Source organism: Corylus avellana, chromosome 9 (genome assembly GCF_965113065.1).
Source record: "Corylus avellana chromosome 9, dhCorAvel1.hap1.2, whole genome shotgun sequence".
NCBI lineage: Eukaryota > Viridiplantae > Streptophyta > Magnoliopsida > Fagales > Betulaceae > Corylus > Corylus avellana.
This window is the reverse complement of record NC_142498.1, coordinates 4,990,772-5,013,257: the sequence shown is the minus strand read 5'-3', so window position 1 is coordinate 5,013,257 and position 22,486 is coordinate 4,990,772. Positions and strand designations below refer to the sequence as shown.

General features: G+C 40.4%; 1 protein-coding gene and 2 pseudogenes across 2 annotated transcripts in view; 2 read left to right on the top strand and 1 right to left on the bottom strand.

Moving 5' to 3' along the window:
• The window catches only part of LOC132190698 (zinc finger FYVE domain protein), a 105,509-nt gene that overhangs the window by 58,583 nt on the left and 24,440 nt on the right, over nucleotides 1-22,486 (top strand). For both annotated transcript variants that reach the window (XM_059605742.2, XM_088510315.1), the window contains exons 27-31: nucleotides 1,665-1,893; nucleotides 2,530-2,898; nucleotides 7,293-7,394; nucleotides 18,835-18,978; nucleotides 19,970-20,058. In XM_059605742.2, the coding sequence (XP_059461725.2) occupies nucleotides 1,665-1,893; nucleotides 2,530-2,898; nucleotides 7,293-7,394; nucleotides 18,835-18,978; nucleotides 19,970-20,058 (933 nt within the window). The remainder of the gene's footprint in view (nucleotides 1-1,664; nucleotides 1,894-2,529; nucleotides 2,899-7,292; nucleotides 7,395-18,834; nucleotides 18,979-19,969; nucleotides 20,059-22,486) is intronic.
• Nucleotides 4,850-5,835, bottom strand: LOC148583614 (uncharacterized; annotated as a pseudogene).
• LOC148583613 (uncharacterized) lies at nucleotides 12,310-16,104 on the top strand (annotated as a pseudogene).

The window sequence follows — 22,486 nt, the reverse complement described above, 5'->3', positions numbered from 1 at the left end:
TGTTGTTTTTGGTAATTCAATAATAGGTGATTGTCCTAGAGTACTTTAGGCATTTTACTAAATGGGCATTGTCCTTGATTATGTTAGGTGAGTCAATAAATGCTTGTTGCCTGAGGGTTCAGTCATTAGTCTATTTAAGTGTCTTTTGTACTCCAATGGAGTGAGAGTTGATTGAATAAAAAAAATTAAGAATTGATTCTTCTCCCTCTCTTTCTCTCCCCCCTTTTCAAACTGCTCTCTCTCTCTTCTCCTTTTTCTTTCCCTGGCTTCTCTCTTTCTAGCATCTTTTTTCTCTCCTTTCTTAGCTTCTTTCTCCTCACTTTGCCATAATTTTGCTGTGTGATTTTTGTGTCTATTTTGTCCCCCATCAGTGTCTCCTTGAGCTCTTTACCATTTGGGGTGACTCAATAAAAATTGAGGTCTAATGCAAAAAGTTAAAATGGGGCCTTCTGTCTCATTTGACCATTAGTTATAGTGATTTCCTTGTTCGTTTTGCTTTTTCTAGTTAGGTGGATCATTTTGTATACTTCCTGCGTATTTAGGGGCACCTTATGCGTTCAATGAGGTTGTTTTATTACTTATAAAAAGAATATTAATATAATAAAATTTTGAATTAATTTTTCAATATTTAATATAAAAATTTATTAATATTTTGAAACGTAAATTTACTAATCAAATTTTTATCTTCAAGTTTTGTTAATAAATTATTCTCAATAGATAATATGACTTGATTTATTTTATCTTTCTTGTAAGATAAACGGCAAGTAGGATTTAATTAGACGTGTACTAAAATCAATGACATGCAATTGAAACTTGCAATAAGAACCAACTAAAATCATAAGGCGTTTGATAGTAAGTATAACATGTAAAATATCAAAGAAATAAAAAATGATAAAACCAAAAGCAAAAGATTAGAAGTGATGAGAGAAAATAAGAGAAAAAAAGTATAAAAAGAAAGTGGGTCGTGCTTTTGTTTTGAATTTCTAAAGATTTTAAACATGCTGCATCACTTTTTTTTTCAAAATAAAACCCTTATAGCATGTCAAATGGCCTCCTTTCATTTTATTTTTCTTAAGACCTTTTACCTTTTTCTTTTTTTTTCCTGACAAATTTAATTTGAAATGCCTTTTTTTGGGGGTCTTTTATAAATTTGAGGCCTTAGGCGGTGGCCTAATTGGCCAAACCATGGAGCTGGTCTTGCTTACCATTAAAGATCACTAACCAATATTGGTTGGGGTGTAAAATTTGTATTTGGTTCACTTATGGTTTGCAAAGAATAAAAACTTGGGTTTACATTATATATATATATATATATATATATATATATATATATATATATCAACGTGTGATGCATAGAACCTTTAGTCTGAAGTGAGATCTATATCGCTCTTTTTAAAATCACCCTTCGCTGGAATGCAGCATGATACTTTGCTGCTCTATTGTCTTGTCGAGGTTAGGCCTGTTGAATCCTTGTGGTTGTGTTTCTAAATGGTCTGCTAGTTTCATATAATTTCAGTAGTTTATTGTGAATTATCACCTTGTACTTGCGAAGAAGTAGAAGTAGATTTAAGCTAGTCATAACTAATTTTCTCTAACCAATAAATGGACACTTTTTCAGATACTAGTTGTTGCTTACAATCTCATTGATGTTACTTATACTGCAGGTTTGAGCATTTGGCCAAAAGTGCACCAACAATCTTGGATGATTCTCTTTCTGCTGATTCATATCTCAATGTTCTGTACATGCCATCCACCTTTCCTCGTTCGGAGAGATCTAGGCGGTCTCAAGAATTTGCAAACGATAATTCCTCCCATAGTTCAGGCTTTGAAGATGGACCTCGAAGTAATCTGGACAGCATCCGATATGTTGAATGTGTTAACTATTTACAAGATGTAAGCTTCATCCTTACATAATCAAGCTTATCTTTCTAGGTTTGGCATTCAGATGCAAGTACTTTTTTCTCCCGGATCTGGACTGGAAGTGTCTTTTTGAATTAGTTGAGCGAATTTCTAGTTCTTATTCCATGGACATACATGCACATGCATTTACACAGATAGGTCTAAGAAATATATGATCAATATTCCTTCTTTACATATAAGGTTTAGCATCTCATGGGTGCAAACAATCCCTTGGGGCCACACTTCCTGGTGAAAAGTCAGTGACTTAACCAGTTCCGTGTAGGGAAATTTCTGAGGGTGTGGTGCACGGGACCGGGCTTTATTCTGCAGAGGTGGATCCGAAGGGCCCTGCCTTGGAGGGGTTCCCCGACATCAAAAAAAAAAAACTGCAGAAATGGTTCTGGCTCAGAGTTTGCTTTTGTTGTTTATTTTAGCATGGTATCTATAATTTTGTTAAATTTTTTCCAATATCTTTTCTTGTTTTTCTTCTCCCCATGTCATTGACACCTGCGGGCAGTATGGTTATCACCATTCTCAGCATCTCTCTTTCTCTCCTTTGTAGTAGTTTAGGATAATTTCCTAGTTTAATTCATGGTGTGTTCTTAATATAATACTTTTTGAATTTTGCAGTATGCACGCCAGCATTTGATAAGTTTTATGTTTAGACATGGTCACTACAATGATGCTTGCTGCTTGTTTTTTCCTACAAATGCTGTTGCTCCCCCTCTTCAACCATCAACAATGGGGGTTGTAGCAACTTCTTCCTCCTCTCCTCAAAGACCAGATCCTTTGGTGACTGATTATGGGACCATTGATGATTTGTGTGAGTTGTGTATTGGTTATGGTGCAATGCCTGTTCTTGAGGAAGTGATTTCAACAAGAATGTCATCAGCAAATCCGGAGGATGTGACAGTAAATCAGCATACAGCTGCAGCCCTTGTTCGCATTTGCCTCTATTGTGAAACACACAAACTTTTCAATTATTTATACAAGTTTCAGGTAAAACTTTTCAGATCGTATGTTTTTGAATTTAAACTGGAGATTATAATTTTAGTATTTTGACTCTTAAGGTTATTTGTTAGATAATCTTTTTTCTTGTAAGTGCAATTTTGGCCTATAGGTACATTTTATGTCTGCATGTATGCTAAAATGACAGAAAATTGCTTTCCGTGCTTTAATCTTTTCACGGTAGTCAAACTGTGCACAAAAATTCCCATGTGGTCATGTAGATCTTTCTCATTGGTTAAATCATTTAATAAAAAAATTCCAAAAAAAAAAAAATGTATGTTTTCTGAAATATCCCTAAGGTCAGTCAACAGTTCAGATTGGGCGGTGGGAAGGTCAGTCATTACCAACACTGGGGTGTTGAAGTGTTATTTCGTTTATCAGTGATGGGATACTTGGGATTCTTTTATGTCAAAGCAAACCCATTTGAGATTTTGTCAGAAGTTGGGAATGGAGGAATTCGGTTAGCCGAGAGAAGTAAAGGAGTATATCGAGCAGTGATTTTGGGCAAGTTGAGCATGATATGGTTGTTGAACATGGTGGAGGAACTGATCATAAAAGAATAAAATTTGAGACTTCTACAAAACTTTTCGAGATGGTAGTTTCTTGTATGTTGTGCAGTGGAGGGTGAATAGCTATGGAAGATTTTTGGACCTGTTGGAGTACGGTGTAGGAGGTTGGCGTAGCTTCATTATTATCCCAGAGGTTTGAGAGGGTTGTGGGGCAATTTTGTTTCTCAAATGAGGATGGTGGTGAATTATTTGGAAAATAACAGTGTTGTCAAGTGTCAAAATAGTGATGGTGTTGATGCGGACTAGGAAGCGTTGCAGATAGTGGAGCACGAATGGCCTTTGGTCATGAATGAGCTGGTAGAGAAGGGCAATGCTTTGGAGATTGAATTTCAGAGCAGGGGTAAAATGAGTAATTATGGGATACAAATGGAGAAAGGATTGGTAGGTTTTGGAAGGAAGGTGGCGCAGACAACCCCCGGAAATCACGCTGGACAAGTTGTGGTGATGATGGTGCGAAGAAGACGATGAAAGTAAAGGCCCAGTCTGCCAAGTTGAGCAATAGGTTGAAAAGTCAAATATGCTGGTCGTAGATCGACGTCAGGAACATCCCAAACATGTGCTTCAGTGGAAAGTGGAGGTAAGTGCGATATTTCCTATGGTGGGCTCCAAAGTCTATTGTTGGTTGTATGCCCTGATAAGGGTGATAACAGCACAGAGAAAGACGGTTGAAGTTGACGGAACTGTTTGGTCTTCCACAGATAAGGCCAATGGTGGCAATGACAACAATTAAGAGGGCATAGGAAGGTAGGAGAGTGGATTGTTGATATAAGGGTCTTCTTCAGGTGTTGAAAAGGGGGATGGGGATGGGTCTTTGTTTATTGTAGAAAATGAGTTGGGAGAAGGGAGATTAAAGGTCTGACTTTAAAGGAGATGCAGGTTATTGAGTTGAATGGAGAGGAGATGAATAATTCTTCTTTGCCAGTGGTGACTGTTCCGAAGATTGTTCCTAATAGTGAGAGAAAAGAAAATGCGCCACTAATAGTACATTCTATTGCCATGATTGAAGAATAGGAAGTGCCTCACTCAATGTCTTTTGATTGGGTGTTCGATAGGGTGAAGAATTTTTGTCTTGTAGTGGGGCTGTCATGTGAGGGCTTTGAGGATCAAATGTTGGCTCTGTTTACTACAATTGAAGCAAATAGATATCAGGCTAGCTTGGGTAGTGATCCCGAGTGTTGTTACAAATTAGTGAACAGAGGAAACCGCGAGCTAAAGATGTTGACTTGTTTGACATGAAGGGAGGCCACTCTAATAGAGGGAAAGGAAAGGGGAGAGGATCAAATAGTTAATTTATTTTTTATAAGTAATTGCATATTATTTATAAACCGCAAAGCGACGCAACCCTAGTACACAAGGAGTATACAAGAGGACCCCTAATATGAAGAAAAAGAACAAAAATTCAAAAAATATGCAAATTTAGAAACAAGCAAGCTATGATGTGCAGCTATCCAAATATGTAATTACTTATCAAGAAAGAAGAACAATTTTCCGCAACTCTGTCACCGATGTCTCTACATCTTCAAAGTGCCGAGCAGCCCTCTCACGCCAAAGACACCAGATTAAACACAATGGAGCCAGCCTCCATATCTGTACTGCACCCTACCTGACTGTCCCAACTATTCAACGAATCACTAACCTATCTCGGCATAACCCACTCTACACCAAACAAATTATGAATAGAACTCCATAGTTCTGTCGTGACTTCTCAATGAATCAATAAATGGTCAATGGATTCCCCACTCAACCACCACAACATTTCTCTCTCTCAAAATATCAAGCTTCAATATTTTTCCTAATGCTGATGTCCACACAAAAAATGCTACCGGAGAACGAACTGTTACTCTCTAGATACTCTTCCATGGAAAAGGACGACCATCTTGGCTAGTTAACACTTGATAGAATGACTTCACTTCAAACTTACTCCTTTTGGAAGGACTCCAACTTATTCTATCCTCCTCTCCATGGCTTAACTAGCAAGAATACAACCTCTAAAAGAAAGAGAGTACCATCTCCACCTCCCAATCTTGAACTAGTCTAGTTAAACTAACATTCCATTGAATAATCCCTTCTTGAAACTGCATATTATCCGCAACCCACACATCTTTGCTCTAGGCAATACTAAACAAAACCGGATAACATGTCTTCAACAGTCTATCCCCACACCAAATATCATGCTAAAAACTAACTTTTGACCCAACCCCCATTCAAATCAAACAAATTTGGAAAACTTGTCCCACCCCCTTCTATATGTTTCCAAACTCCCATTCCAAATGTCCCCATTACCTCCTTAGAGCACCAGCTACTCCTTGTACTATCATATTTAAGTTCAATTACCAATCTTCATAATGCCTCTATCCATAGAATACCGTCACAACCACTTCCAAAAGGGCTCGATTGAACTGAATTAGATTTCTAACTCCCAACCCACCTGATTTTATCCGAGTACAGATTCTTGCCCAATTCACTAAATGGTATTTAAGCTCTTCCCCAATACCACCCCATAAAAAATTCCTCTAAAGTTTCTCAAGTGTATTGCCGACTCCCATCGGAATAGGGAAAAGAGACAAGTAATACGTAGGTAGATTGGATAAAGTACTTTTAATTAGTGTCAATCTAGCACCCTTAGATAAGTAAAGTTTATTCTAATCAGCCAATTGATGTTCCATTTTTTCAATAATGCCATTCCAAATAGAAATGGCCTTATACGAAGCATCCAAAGGCATACCCAATTATTTCATTGGCAATGAAGAGACTCTACACCCATGAATACTGGACAGATCTTCTACATCTCTCACTTCACCTTTTTTTTTGATAAGTAGTGATGATATATAAAAAGAGTGCAGAGGGGCGCAACCCATATACACGGGAAGTATAAACAGAGAGCGCCTAGGAGGGAGAGAAATGAAAAAGAAAATCAGAGAAACTAATTACTAAAGAAGCTAGCCAAGCTTCTTTAGTTCTGATTTTCTACATCTCTCACTTCACCTATAGGAATAATTTCTGATTTTCCTAAATTGATTCTCAAACCCGAAACTGTTTCAAAACATGAGGTGTTGGGTCCTTTTTCCAAGGGCATCTCTTTGGAAATTGACAGGGAGGAGGATGCGTTAGGAATGGGGCTGTGTGGGTGTGTTAAGGTGAGAATGGAAACAAGGTGTTCATCTGGTCGGAAGAGTGAATTCAGACTAAAAAAATCTAGGTAAAAACTTCATTGGCATGTAATATCCACTTGGAATAAAGCAGTTATTCCTTCTCTTATTCTATTTTCTTATGTTTACTCTGAGTTAGCAACATTTGCAAGAACAGAGCGGCTTTATGATTCAATAAGCTGTTTTGGGATTCATTGTTAAACAATTCATACAATATCATGTTGTATTAGTGCTAGTGTGGGGGGAGGGATGTTAGGTCAATAGAACGCTCCTATGTATTTTTGAAACTATGCAAACTAGGCATCATATTCATTTGACATTGTTAAGGCAGAAATTCCTGGGTGGTTGTCCTTGCTATATTGTATCTGAAGTATTAAGAGACTTTATGATCTGTTCTTTCTCCTTTCCTTTTAGCAGCATTTAGAGGCTTATGAGTTGCAAGTTATGATTCTTATTTCACTTTTCTCTATTCTACTTGAAAAAGTATTTGATTTCTGTCATAGAGTGAGTTAGTTATTGCTATTATTTCCCACGAGAAAATGTTGGTCTTTTTATTGTCGAATTTTCTAACTCCAGGTTCATTTAAGCTTGATTTATCTGAACTTTACTTGAATTTAAACTTGACTAATGGAATGCTTTACTTATCATATATATATTAATGGTTCAGGTTATTAAGAAGGACCACGTTGCTGCTGGACTTTGCTGTATTCAGTTGTTTATGAATTCTTCTACGCAAGAGGAAGCTATCAAATATTTGGAACATGCTAAGGTATGCCCTTTTTTATTGATTTGGAAAACCCTCATTGTTTCTAATATAGAGTAGAATGATGGCCTTGGTTGGATAGCTTGGGAATTTCAGCACCATAGTTTGAGAAACAGGGTTAGGATTGCTGGAGACTCTATGTAGGTGATTTTGGGATTGATAGAATAAGGTTCTGGAATAAAATTAAAATTTAGAATGTGCTGTTTATGATGATTTGTTAGCTAAACTAGCGACAGACAATAATTGATGACTAAGAGGGAAGAATAAAGAGAACTTTACAATAGACACTTTTCTTTTGGTAAGTACTATAATAGACACACCATGAGAGCTTCTTTTGATGAGTAATAATTTTTTTGTAAAGCAAAGAAAGGGTGCTATCCTAGTATGTGGATAGTCATAAAAGCTTCAATATGTACATACCATTTCACTAAGCACCAATTACTTGGAGAAATAGATCCGTAGTGTATTGAGAAGAAACAAATCAAAAGAAAGTTTAATCCTTAGATCAAATTAATTACACCCTTACATGAAATTCTTGTATGGGATAAACAATTTGCTTCACTAGCATGGATAGAAATGCTACAGATGTGTTTAGTAATTCAACATTACTGCAGTGCTATGACTACAAATTTTTCTTAAGCAAAAAAAAAAAAAGGTTAAAATAAAACTCTTATGACCTTTAAGATATTTGGTCACATAGATAAGAAACCTTAGAAATATTATTACTATATTCCTTTTGAGTGTCAATCGTGTAAGGATTCTAAGAGGGAAATTATCAACTGCTTTCTACTTGTGCGTTTTTATATTCAAAAGGCAGGTGCCTTACATTTAAAACATGTAAATTCTTCTTTGACTTCTGAATTGAAGGGTCCGTTTGGTCTGGTAGTTCAAAACCTGTAGTTTGAAAAAGAAGTGATTTCAAAGCACAGTTAATGAAAACACGATTTTTAAAAGTGGAATGGTGTGTTTGAATTGCTGTCCACGTGGTGTGTCTGTCAACCCTGGGTGTTAAGGGCCAATGGCTTCAAGTTTGGTTCAGCAAAAGGTGGTGGACATTCACCATATTGTTGGTCTACCGTGTGAGTGGTTTGAAAGTGAACTAATGGTGTTGCTTACAACCATTGAAACGAGTCATTATCTAGAGGCATGGGTTTCCACATGCAAATCAGCCATCAGAAGTAAGAGAGTTAAAAAGATTGTCATGCTCTATCAACTAAGAGAGTTAAAAAGATTGTCATGCTCTATCAACTACGATTCTACAGGAGGGAGTCCTAGCCGAAGCAGAGCAAAGGGGAGGGGTTTCTCGGTTTGTCAATGAAACCTAATTTGTTATCATGGAATGTAAGAGGGTTGAACGAGGGGGAGAAATGCTTATTGTGAGAAATTTGCTTAAGATTGGAAGGGGGATATTATTTGTCTTCAAAAGACCAAAATGGAGTTTATGTCTTACAATATTGTGCTTAGCTATGTAACTGTGTTGGCGCGTGGGGGTGCATGTGTGCTGGTTGGCGTTAGTTGTTGGCTGTGTTATGGCTAGGCCGAGGAGGTGGACGGTGGAGTCCAAGGAGTTTGAGGTGTTGATCAAGGTAGGAGCATCAGGGGTGAGGATTTTTGAGAGGAGCAAAAGGTTCAAAAGGTCCATCTTCCTGAAAAAAGATGAACTAGCTTGGTTGGTGCGTATAGTGGATGATTTGGTGGCAGTGGACAACTCTGAAGTTTTTTGGGATCAATCCAGAGCTGGATATCCTAGAATAATTGCTCAAAAATGTTCAAATAGGCATGGATGCTTCTTGACAGTGGAGGAATTTGATGGAAGAAGGAGGTGTGGCTCGATCATTATTCCTGAAGGACGTCGTGGGTTTGGATGGAATTGTTTCATCAAGGAAATGAAAGTGGCCAAGTCAGTTCTCTGGGAAAAGCGAGTGGTCAGTGAGCATAGGGAGCTAAGGGGAGAAAAGGGAGATAACGAGGTTAAGAACCAGAGAAGCTTTGCGGAAATAGTGAGATTGCAGACGAAGGAATCCCAGGAAGGAGACAAATACGGCCATGTTCAAAGTCGGCGAGGACCTATGGAACAGAAGGCACAGGCCTATGGCAAGAATTCAGTATGTCTGAAGAAGGTCCAAGTTTTGGCGAAGGCTCAGGGAGTTTCTGGGGGGGATCCGACGAAGTTTTTCTGGCCGGCCAAGTCTGTGCAAAATCCGGGAGAGAAGGGACTGTCTGTTACGAAGGATGAAGGTTGCGTGGAGGTCTCATCTTCAGCTCCGGCGAGAGGTACAACAAGGTTGGCGGAACAGATGGTGTCGTTGTCAGTTTCTGAGCGTACGAAGGGATGGGAGGGGATGGGGTACCATGCTGGGCAGGTAGGCATCGAGCTCCTCAACGTGAAAGAACTGCTGAAACGTCTGAAGAGGGAATGTGACGTGGGGATGACCAGGATCGATAGGGTGGTTAAACACATGGAGTTCAATGGGCTTGGGCCAGATAATATGAAATTAGATGGACTGGGGAAGACAGAAGTGAAGGGGAAGAAGAAAGTTGGACCGGGAGGAACAAACAGATTAAAGGTCAAGAAGAAAATGGTTTTTAAGCCCAAAGGAGTTGTGGGCTCAGGCTATAGCCCATTTAAAGCTGGTCTGAGTGCTGTGGCCTCCTCGGAGGCCCTTAAGGAAAATCCAAAAGACTCGCATCCTCCCATGGCTCCTCCGGCGAATTTGGCCGTTAGAGTTTTATCAGGGGGAGGGGGGAATGGGTCAGTGTCAGGAAGGACTCCCAGGGAGTTAAGCGGCACGTCTGCGTGGGCGAATGGTATTATCCTGGCCGAAGAGAGAACCAGAAACTTGGAGCCCGGTAGTCAGGTGAAGAAGACCCAGCCTACCGACAAAGAGACATCCTTGTTGACTTATAGGAGGAGAAAGAATGGGCCGCAGAGAGGGGACGAGACTTGGGTGGGTTCGATAGAAGCCGCAACCTCGTCGTCTGGGCAGCTTATGGGGCTCCTGGGACCGTCGCCGGAACAGTCCCAGAGGGTGCCAGAGACGCTCCCGTCGGAGGAGGAACAACAGAACGCGCCGGTGAGGCCTATGGAGACCGACGAGACTGGGGAGGGCTCGATTTGGGCCACTCGTCAGCTTCTGAAGGGGAGTCCCTCTTGCCGGAAGGCTGGTTTCGCCGGCACAAACCCTCTCGCCGTGGGAGAATGGGCTCAGCAGGCTCGTCGGGGGGAGGATTTGAGTTTGGGTCCATCGATTCAATTTGGGCAGGAAAGGCTGGATCGAACATCGGTATTGGAGCTTTTTGTGTCTGATTCAGGTATGGATGGGGACAAAATTGCTGAAACAGCAGGCTTGGAGGATTTAGGATCAGACACAATTTCATCCGACTGGGTAGTTGGAAATTGCATCAAATTTTGCCCAAAAATTGGTGTTTCTGATGAGGGGAAAAAGGAGGACTTGGAGGCTTTATTCACAGCTATTGAAGATTCTAGAAGGCAGCACGACTCGGACTTGGGAGGTGTTTCTGCCGGTGCTCCTACATTCAAAGGACTTGATGAGATTGAGGAAGGTGAGGGGGCAGTTGTGGTAGATCATGAAGCTTAATATAGTAGTTTGGAATGTGAGAGGGTTGAATGCCCTCAAAAAAAGGTTGCGCATTAGGGGTCTTTTGAAGGAATGGAAAGTAGATATAGTGTGTTTGATTGAGACGAAGATGGAGACTATCTCCAGAGAGGTGATTCATAGTCTTTGGGGAGGTCAGCACGTGGGGTGGAAGCATAAAGGTTCTAATGGTGCGTCGGGGTGGATGCTAATGATGTGGGATAGGAGGGTAGTGGAGTGTAAGGAGGAGTGTGTGGGACATTACACTTTGGCGTGCTCTTTTCAAAATGTAGAGGATAGATGGGTTTGGGCGTTTGGGGGAGTGTATGGGCCGAATGAGGACTTGGAGAGAAGGGCTCTTTGGGAAGAGTTGGCTGGTTTGATGAGGGTGTGGGAGGTCCCTTGGTGTTTGGGCGGGGATTTTAACATTGTACGTTTTCCTAGTGAGCGCTCCATTGATTCCTATTATTCCTCGGGCATGATGGATTTCTCGGACTTCATTTCAGAGAATAATTTGGTGGATATTCCGATGTTGGGGGGTCAATTTACGTGGTCCAATAATCAAGAAAATGAGAGTTGGTCGAGGATTGACCGATTCTTGCTTTCCTCGGATTGGGAAGATCATTACCCAGCAGTTTCTCAAAAGAGACTTCAACGCCTACTCTCGGATCACTTTCCTTTATTGCTGGACTGTGGGACTCCTTGGGGAGGTAAGAAGGGTTTTAAATTTGAAAATATGTGGCTTAAGGCTGAGGGTTTTGTTGATAAGGTTGCTTCTTGGTGGGGGTCGTATTCGGTTGAGGGTTTGCCTAGTTTTGTGCTGGCTAGTAAACTAAAATCCCTTAAAGTGGACTTGAAAAAGTGGAATGAGGAGGTCTTTGGGGATATTGGGAGGAAAAAAAAGGAGTTGTTGGGAGGTATCTAGGAGTTGGATGAGTTGGCAGAATCGAGAGGTTTAGATCATGAGGAGAAAATCCGGAAGGTGGACAAATTGAAAGACTTGGAGAATACATTATTATGCGAAGAAATTCATTGGCGCCAAAAATCGAGAGCTTTGTGGCTCAAGGAGGGGGATCGGAATACTCGTTTTTTCCACAAGATGGCTAATTCTCATAGAAGGTACAATCGTGTGGAAGTGCTTAGTATTAATGGCGTTTTATCAGGTGATCCAGCTGAGGTAAAAGATCACATAGTGCAGTATTACCAAAGCCTTTATTCGGAACAAAGCACTTGGCGCCCTAGAATGGATAACCAGCCGTTTTTGTCCATTGATGAGGAGGATAATAGGTGGATAGAAAGAGATTTCGAGGAAAATGAGGTTTGGGAGGTGGTAAAAGGCATGGATGGTGATAAGGCTCCGGGGCCAGATGGCTTTTCCATGGCTTTTTTTCAAGCTTGTTGGGGTGTTATTAAACAAGACGTTATGGCAGTGTTTGCAGAGTTCCATCGTAGACGTCAATTGGTGAAGAGCTTGAATGCAACTTTCATTTCCTTGATTCCGAAGAAGGCGGATGCGGTGGAGATGAAGGACTTTCGGCCCATTAGCCTGGTGGGAGGGGTGTACAAAATTGTGTCTAAGGTTCTTGCCAATAGGATGAGAACTGTTTTGGGTAAGGTCATCTCCTACTCTCAAAATGCTTTTATTGGGGGTCGGCAAATCCTAGATTCCGTTCTCATTGCAAATGAATGTGTGGATAGTCGCATGAAATCAGGGATGCCAGGTGTTCTTTGTAAACTGGACTTGGAAAAGGCCTATGACCATGTTAATTGGGACTTTGTATTGTATTTGTTGCATAGGTGTGGATTCGGCGAGAGGTGGAGGGCTTGGATAGAGTGGTGTATTAAGACGGTAAGATTCTCCATTCTTGTGAATGGCTCTCCAGAAGGGTTCTTTAACAGTTCAAGGGGACTCCGATAAGGGGATCCTCTCTCACCGTTATTGTTTGTGCTTGTTATGGAGGCCTTGAGTAAGATGGTGGATGCGACGGTTGACCAAGGCTTTTTGACGGGTTTCTCGGTGGGAAATAGGGTCTTGTCGGAGTTGATGGTCTCCCACTCCTTATTTGCGGATGATACTTTGATTTTTTGCGAAGATTCTATCGAGCAAATCCGGTATATTCGTCTCATTCTCTTATGTTTTGAAGCTGTTTCTGGCTTGAGAGTGAATCTGGGAAAGTCAAAGATTGTGGCCATTGGTGAGGTGGAGAACATTGGGGTTTTAGCTAACATCCTTGGGTGTAGTGTTGCCGATTTGCCTATGAAGTATTTGGGTCTCCCTCTTGGGGCTTCGTACAAGGATACGGCTATGTGGAATGAAGTGATCGAAAAGATGGAGCGTCAGATGGCAGGTTGGAAGAGAATGTATCTTTCTAAAGGAGGTCGCTTAACCCTCATTAAGAGCACTTTGGCCAATCTTCCGACTTACTTTTTGTCGCTGTTTCCGATTCCTGTAAGTGTAGCTAAAAGGATGGAGAAAGTCCAAAGAGATTTCTTATGGGGAGGATTAGGGGATGAGCCCAAGATGCATCTTGTAAGTTGGAACCAAGTCTGCAGCCCTCTACGATATGGTGGTCTTGGCATTCGGAAGTTGCACCAATTTAACCAAGCCCTTTTGGGGAAATGGCTTTGGAGATATGCAAATGAAAACGGGGCTCTTTGGTGCAAGGTGATCAAAGCTAAGTATGAAGACCAAGAAGGTGGGTGGTGCACGAAGGATGTTTTGGGCTCTCATGGTGTGGGTCTATGGAAGCATATTCGTAAAGGGTGGAATTCCTTTGCTAAAGGGATTCGGTTTGAGGTGGGGGAGGGTTCGAAAGTTCGTTTTTGGCATGATATTTGGTGTGGGGACAATTCTTTGAAGCAAGCTTTCCCGTCCTTATTCAGTATCGCCAGACACAAAGATGCTTGGATGAAGGATAACTTTATTGGGAGGAATGGGATTATTGAGTGGAATGTCATTTTCGTTCGATCGGTCCAAGATTGGGAGTTGGAGTTGGTCTCTCCTTTCTTTGATCGGTTGTATTCTTGCAAGGTTTCTCTTGGCAGTGTAGATCGTATTTGTTGGGCTTCGTCTAGGAAGGGCAAGTTTGAGGTTAAGTCGTTCTATAAGGCTCTGTCCATCTCTAATCAAGAGGAGTTTCCTTGGAAGAGCATCTGGCGTACTAAGGTGCCTCAGCGGGTGGCTTTTTTTGGGTGGACTGCGGCCCTCGGAAAAATTTTGACTCACGACACGCTGCGCAAGAGGAACATAGTGGTAGTGGAGTGGTGTTGTATGTGCAAGAAAAACGGAGAGTCAGTTGATCATCTTCTTCTCCACTGTGAGCTCGCAAGTGCTCTTTGGCACTTGATTTTTCAGTGGTTTGGGTTGCATTGGGTCATGCCGTGCCGGGTGAGGGACTTGTTTGCTAGTTGGTGGTCGGGAGGACGATCTCGAAGCGCGGTTGTGTGGAAGATGATCCCTTTGTGTCTTATGTGGTGTATTTGGAATGAAAGAAATGCTAGATGTTTTGAAAATTCCACTAGGACCTTAGAGGATTTGACTCATTTTTTCTTCTTTACTCTTGGACGGCTGCTTGGCTAGCTCCTTTAGTGATTAGTTTCTCTGAGTTTCTTTTTCATTTTTCTCCTTCCTAGGCGCCCTCTGTTATACTTCCCGTGTATATGGGTTGCGCCCCTTTGCGCTCTTTTTATATCATCATTACTTATCAAAAAAAAAATATTGTGCTTAGCTTATGGGGATGCAGTCATGCAGATTGGTGTTGCTTAGATTCAATGGGGGTGTTGGGGGGTATATTGCTCATGTGGGATAGAAGGGTGGTGGAGAAAATCAAAGAGTGTGGGTGAGTTTTCGCTGTTTCTTTCAGAAATGTTGAAGATTAATTTTCTTGGGCTTTTGCGGTTGTTTATGGCTCTAATGTCGATTGTGATAGGAGGCTTTTATGGGACAAATTGGCTAGTTTGATTAATTGGTGGGACTTACCCTAGTCCATAAGGGGGATTTCAATGTCACTTGTTTTTCCTAATGAGAGATTAGGTGAAACCCGTTTTTGTACTGCTATGGTGGAGTTTTTAGATTTCAATTTTTAGCAGGAGCTCATGAATATCCCTCTTATGGGTGACACATTTACATGGTTAGCAACAGGGACCCTCCTTCGTGGTCTAGAATTGATAGATTCATTGTTTCTCCTGATTGGGAAGCCTAATTCCCTGATTTGACCTAGAATAGGTTGCCTAGATTGTGCTGGGATCATTTCTCCATCCTTCAGGATTGTGGAGGCTTTCCTAGAGCTAGAAGATATTTCATGTTCAAGAACATGTGGCCAAATCAGAGGGTTTTGTAGATAGGGTGTAACAGTGGTGGACCTCTTTATCATTTTCAGGGTGCTCCCAAGTTATATTGTGGCTCAAACTTAAGGCTTTGAAAGTTGATGCAAGAGTTTGGAATGAGGAGGTGTTTGGCAATGTAGAGAGAAAGAAAAGGTCTGTTTTGGATGATTTGCTGGTTTATGAAGGCTTGGTAGAAGACAAAGGAATAAGAGAGGAGGAGACAACAAGGAAGGCTATAGTGATTAATGATTGGGAGTGGTCAAGTCTTTTGGAAGAGGTGAGTTGGAGGCAAAAATTGAAGGTGTTATGATTAAGAGAGGGTGACAAGTGCACAAAAGTTTTTCGTTGAGTGGCCAATTCGAATAGAAGGAATAATTCCATTGATCAGTTGGTGGTTAACAGAACAGTTTTTTCATATCGAACTGTGATCAAAGAACACATGGTGCAGTTCTATGATAACTAGTTACCAAACTCGGTTGGATGACCTTTTTTTTATTCCACCAAAGGGGGGGAGGCCATTCGAGGAAGATGAGGTCTTTGAGGTGGTGAAAACCCTTAACAAGGCCCCAGGCCTGATGATTTTATTATTGGGTTACTTCAAAGACTGTCGGCAGGTGCTCAAAGTAGACATAATGAATGTTTTCCATGATTTTCATGCTAGAGGTGTGTTTGACTTAAGCCTTAAGGCCACTTTCATTGCTCTAATACAGAAGAAATTAGGGGCCGTTGACATTATGGATTTTCGACCTATTAGCTTAGTGGGTGGAGTTTACAAGATTGTTGCAAAGTTCTAGCTAACATTTTTTTTGATAAGTAAAAGTCATTGTATTAAAAGCGCAAGGGGCGCAACCCATGTACACAGGAAGTATACAAAAGAGCCCACTACACGAGCTTTAAACTGAAAAGGACTCACATAGATCTATAAATTCTTAAGCGTTGAATCTTAAAAAGTTCTAGCTAACATGTTGAAATTTGTAATGGAGAAGATTGTTTCCAAGGCTCATAATGCTTTCATCAAGGATATACAAATTCCACTCTATCCTCAAAACTAACAAGTGCCTTGATAGTAGGATTAGATTCGGGGAACCATTGTCTTGGGACAAGGAGATCCATTGTCTCCCTTTCTGTTTCTTATTGTTATAGCGGCGTTAAGTAAAATGATTTCTGTTATAGTGAATGGGGTGCCTATTATTAGGCTTCTCGGCAGGGTCCAGAAGTGGGAGTGCCTTCAACATTTCTCACATTTTGTTTGTAGATGACACCTTATTTTTTACTGGCCAAATCCAAATCATCTTTGTAGATTGTTTGTTTTTATGCTTTGAAGCGGTTTTAGGTTTGAGGATTAATCTAGCAGGGTTGGTCCCCATTGGAAATGTCACTAATGTTGAAGAGAAGTTGCAGCGGGATTTTTTGTGGGATGACAATGGTGAAGAATTCAAATTCTACTTGGTTTGCTAGCTTAAGGTGTGTATTCCAAATTTTGAATGAGGGTTAGGGGTCCGAAATTTACTTTTGTTTAACCAACCTCTTTTGGGGAAGTGGCTTTGGCGCTATGCATATGAGAGAGAGGCCTTATGGAGAGTGGTTGTGGATTCTAGATACGGTAACTCGTGGGGTGAGTGGTTTTCTAATAAGGTCCATGGGTCGTATGGGCTGGGACTTAGGAAAAATATCAGGAGGGGCTAGAGAGAGGTTTCTAGTCACACTAGATTTAAGGTGGATTGTTTTTTCGGACGTATTCAGTATTGCCCAATTTAAGGAAGCTTCTGTGGCATACCATTTGGATCTCTCTAGTGCCTCTCATCAATGGAATGTTAACTTTCTTAGAGCAGCTCACAATTGGGAGTTGGATCTCTTTACTTCGTTCTTTATTTGTTGTATTCCTTAAGGTTGGGACGGTGGTGAGGACAAGCTTTGTTGGGTACCTTCTAAGAGAAGGTTGTTCAATGTTAGATCATGCTCCTATGTCCTTGTTCCTTATGATAATACTCTTTCCCTTGGAAGAGTTGGTGGAATAAGGTACCCTTAAGAGTGATTCTTTGCTTGTTCGGCCTCATTAGGGAAGATTCACACCATGAACAACTTTAGGAAGAGGCATATCATTATTGGCAATTTGTTTTCTATGTGTAAGAAGAGTGGGGAATTAGTGGATTGCCTTCTACTCCATTGTGAAATTTCCAGTGCTCTTTGGAACGCTATCTTCAACGGTGCAAGGTGGCTGGCTTGGGTTATGCCTAGTTGAGTCGTAGACTTATTTGTATGATGGAGAGGGCAAGTGGGTAGGCTTCATTTTGATGCAGCATAGAAGATGATACCGTCCTGCCTTATGTGGTGTCTTTGGAGGGAAAGAAATGATTGGAACTTTGAGGATTGTAAGTGAACATCTGTAATGACCCAGGGAAAAGCGCTAGCCACATCTGCGTTATTATCCCAAAAAGACTAGTCAATTTGGAGTTTCTCTAGAATTCATTATAAAGCACAGTTTCACCTAGTAACTAGGCAATGTGGAACTTAGCACCCATGACTATCTTTATAAATCATCCACTCTATGTGGGCTTCTTCTTATCTTTCCAATATGGGATCGGGGTGTTACAAACTCCCCCTCATAAATTCCTGATGTCCTCGTCAGGGCCACATCATGCAGTGCTTCAGTACCACATGACCTGGCGTTACTAGGTGGCTCTGATACCATTTGTAATGACCCAGGGAAAAGCGCTAGCCACATTTGCTCTATTACCCCAAAAAGACTAGTCAATTTGAAGCTTCCCTAGAATTCATTATAAAGCCCAGTTTCGGCTAATAACTAGGCAATGTGAGACTTAGTACCCATGACTATCTTTAAAACCACCCACTCTATTTAGGCTTCTTCTCATATTCCCAATATGGGACCGGGGTGTTACAACATCGGTGGAATTAAAGGCTTTTTTCTTAAGACACTTTACCACTGGGCTGCTATATTTGATTTTATTATTTCTAGCTATCAAGCTTCTCTAGATCGTTTCTCTTCTTTTAATTATGTGTCTCTTATATACATCATGTGTACTTGGTTGTGCATTTGCGCTTTTTAATAATACTTGCGATTACTTAAAAAAAAAAAAAAAAGCGTGTAAATTGTTTGGTAAAATCGTGGTTCGACCTTTAAAATTGTGTGTTTATAAAAACGCACCCCCCTGCATGTGATTTGAACGTGTGCATTTTTCCATGTTTTCAAATGGTCATTTCTTTCAAATACACTCCCAAACAGGACATTTTCCGTGATTTTGTTTGGAAATGTACTTTTGACCTTCGAAAGTGCGGGACCAAAGGACTCGAAGTCTTCCTAGCAAACATTTCCTTTGAGAACATATGGAATATGCTTTCTGAAAATTATGGCAGTGCTTCCATAATAGAAATTGATATTCGAATGTACAATCAATGTACACACTTAAGTTTCATTGTTTACGTGTAGCAGTAATTACTTTGTTTTTTTTTTATTTGTGTTCCTTTTCTTACCCATTGCCTTTTGTATATTCCTCTTGTTATAGATGCATTTTGATGAAGGTTTGTCAGCACGACATAGAGGTGGACATTCTACTAAGCTTGTCACGAAAGGAGTTAGAGGAAAAAGTGCTTCTGAGAAGCTTACTGAAGAAGGACTTGTGAGGTTTTCTGCTCGAGTTTCAATTCAGGTAATGACATCTATTTGATATGTGAGGGGAAAAAATTCTTGTAAGCTGAAAGCAATCCTGGAATACTATTTTTAAATAATCGGTTAAGGCATTAGAGGCTGAAGGAATCGTTGGTGAATTGAGCCAGAAAACATGAAAGATAAAAAGGAGAGGAAAGGAAAGATAGCATGTTGATTCACATCTTCTCATATTATTTTGGAAGATTCCCTTTTTACTTGAGAAAGATGATTTTCCTAAACTAAGTTTCACGCAAGTCATTTGCTAGTTAGAGTAACAAAATATATATGCTTCCTCACTACATGCATAAAGTGATAATGTTGTGTTTAGTAGGGCATAGTTGTATGTCCCTTTGGACGTTTGACCTACTTATGCTTACTGTCTCATCTTTAAATGTTCTAGTAAGGTGAGGACATCTTTGTCTGGTGTACCGAGTTTGATGCTCAATAGGTAGCATTTAGACATCTAATATATTGGTTTTCTTCTCTTTGTTTTGTCATAAATCATAATCAAAAGAAAGGGATTGGAATATTTTGATGTTTACATTGATTCTTTGAGGTATGACCCTTGCTTGGTGCTTTTTTACTTTTGGAATTTGATCCTTGGTATAAGAACTGCTGGTAGAAAGCAATGGTTGAAGGAAGGATCATTTTTCCAGTAAGCACTGATCATGTATTAAATGCATCAACTCATTCTCTAGTAATGTCACTATGCAAGCTTCCATTGCTTACTGAGAGACAATCCTTAATCAAATGATTACTGCTCTTAACTAACGCGGAACCTTAATTAATTGCCTGATGTCTTTCTAGTCAAATTATACACATTTATTGGTTATGGTAGTTTGTATAAACCAAGTGACTAGATATTTTATTTATTGAAAACTGAAAAGCAAAGGATCCACGTATGCGTTCTACATATATCAATATTCTCTATTTTTTTAAATATCATTGGTCAAATTCTCACAAACTTCCTTTGGATTTTTTATATATTGTAGGTGGAAGTTGTGAAATCCTTTAATGATTCAGATGGGCCCCAGTGGAAATATTCACTTTTTGGGAATCCGAATGACCTTGAAACATTCAGGTGTGTCTTCTCAATGAAAGCTGGTTTCATTCATTATGCATGACTAGCAAATGTTGTTTTTAATCAGTATGAGTCCTTTTCTTTTTGGCAACTTGACAGTTTTTTGTTTAAATGAATAATAGTTTATTAGAAGAAAGGGCAAAGCCGGTAACTAAATGGTGTTATTTTTCAGTGATGCATGACAAAGCAATTATTACAGAATTTATTTTTATAAATCAAGACCATACACCAAGCGACAAATATTAATTTGAGCTGTAAAGAGGGGCCTGCTTTTGTTTCTTCAAGTGTACATGTTTTAATTATTTGCATCCTTTATAGTGTTAATTAATATTTTGTAGATCAGGGATCTTTATCTTGAATGTTTGAATTGGGTATAGTTGCTGCTCATTAATAAATAAAGCCATTTAGTTGTGAATTAAGGCCTCCTGGGTATAGGCCATGTTGGTAATCTCTTCTCTCTCTCTCTTTTTCTCTCTTGTTGAAGATATGTGGCTGATTTGATTTTACTCCCAAGATTTCCCAGATTTGATTTTCATATATTTCTCATCAATTGTATTTCCATATAAGAATGTATCTCCTCTATCTAAACGCATGTACCTGTATCAATTAATCATCAAGAGATAATAAGACCAAACTTTTCCCTTCTCTTTCAACTTGGTAGTAGAACAAAGGTATTGAGTTCAAATTGTGGCTCTACAGTTTGTCCTCCCTCAAACTTGTATCCGAATGATCTTCCCTCCTCCCCCATCCCTCCCTAGCCACCTTTGCCTTCTTGCCTGCCAATAGCCTCTCTCTCATTCTACCCCATTCCTACTCCACCAAAGACACCTCCCACAAACTCGTAGTCGTTGCCGACTCATCTGTGGTTCTCATTGGGATCGCTGTCTTCCTTCACTTTTGCGCCGGCAGACCCTTGAGTTCACCGATGACAAAACCTGATGATCTAACAACAGAAACAAGTTGTTTCCCACCAAATATGGGAGCCAGCAAGACCACCACCACGGGCTGTGACTCTGAGTTCCTGCACCTGGGGACTTTGGTTAACTCTAAGGGGGTCAATGACGATCATTGTCCCACCACTAGGAGGAGAGTTGATGACAGTGGCTTGAATACTTGAAAGCTGGACTCTCCGGAGCTCCACTTGCTTCTGCTGCTGGCTTGGCACCATTCGAACGATGGCGAAGATGAAGCGGAAGAGGGAGACGAAGAGGAAGAGCAAGAGTTTTACTTACCCAAAGTGTCATTGGGCAGCACGTAGGGCTGCCAATTTTGACACGACTCGCGAACTTGACACGAACACGACATGAAGTTACAAGGCTTGGGTTTGATCTAAACGGGTTTGGGTCATAATTGGGTCAACCCGTTTATTTTCGTTTTTGGCGGGTCAACCCGCTTCACCCACGAGTGACCCGCCTAACCCGTTTAAATAAAAAAAGAAAGCCCTAATCTAAAGCCTAACACGTATTTACCATGTAAACTTTATACTTTGAAATTTGCTATTTGCTATGATGGAGTTGAAAATTGCTAATCTTTGTGAATATATTTATTGAATGCCAATTTGTTAACAATTAAACCTATTATATTTTTATCATATTGTAATTTGTGAATTCTATTGAATCCCAATGGTATTATTATTACATTATTTTTCCTATTTTTATTTCAATCGGATCGGGTCGGGTCGGGTTACCTCGGTTATTTTTTGTGTCGTGTCCGAGTTTAGGATAATTGGGTGGCGGGTCACCCAGGTCGTATTCGGGTTGAACCGCCAACCGGGTCACGAAGAGCATTTGTGTTGATGGACGAGAAGAGGAGCGATTCCGATTGGTTGAAGAGGCAATGTTGTTCTGTGCCCTTCATGTCCCTTCTAGTGCGGCTTCTCGTAGTTGTTGGATAGAGAAGAGTATGACAAGAATTTCTAGGGTGGGGAAGACGATGATTGCTGGGGTGGGGAAGACGAAGATTTATGGGATGGGGATGAAGGAGATTTTCCTTACGCTTCCCTCCTGCCACCCGCTTGGACTGGGCTTTGATAAGGGATCCGTGTGAGGGGATCAATGTCACTTTAGAGGTTACCCCTTGGAAGGTTAAGGGTAGAAAGGAGCTTAGGAACCTAGAATGCTCCTTCAACTATGATGTTAAGGGAACATCCTCTAGGCGGGGGAATGGTAAGACTCACACTTTCTAGTGATGAGTGTCTCAGGGGTTTCGTGGGTTTTGGTTTTGAGGGCTTATTGGGTGTTTGGTTTTGTGGGTATTTTTGCTGTTTCGTTTGGTTTTCTTGCTCGTTTGGAGTCTCTTGTATATACTGCATGTGTATTTAGGGGTGCCTTATGCTTTTTAATAATATAAACTTCATTAATTATCAAAAAAAAAAAAAAATGATGTGAAATGACACTGAATGGCAGAGGAAGCTTACAAAAAAAATAAA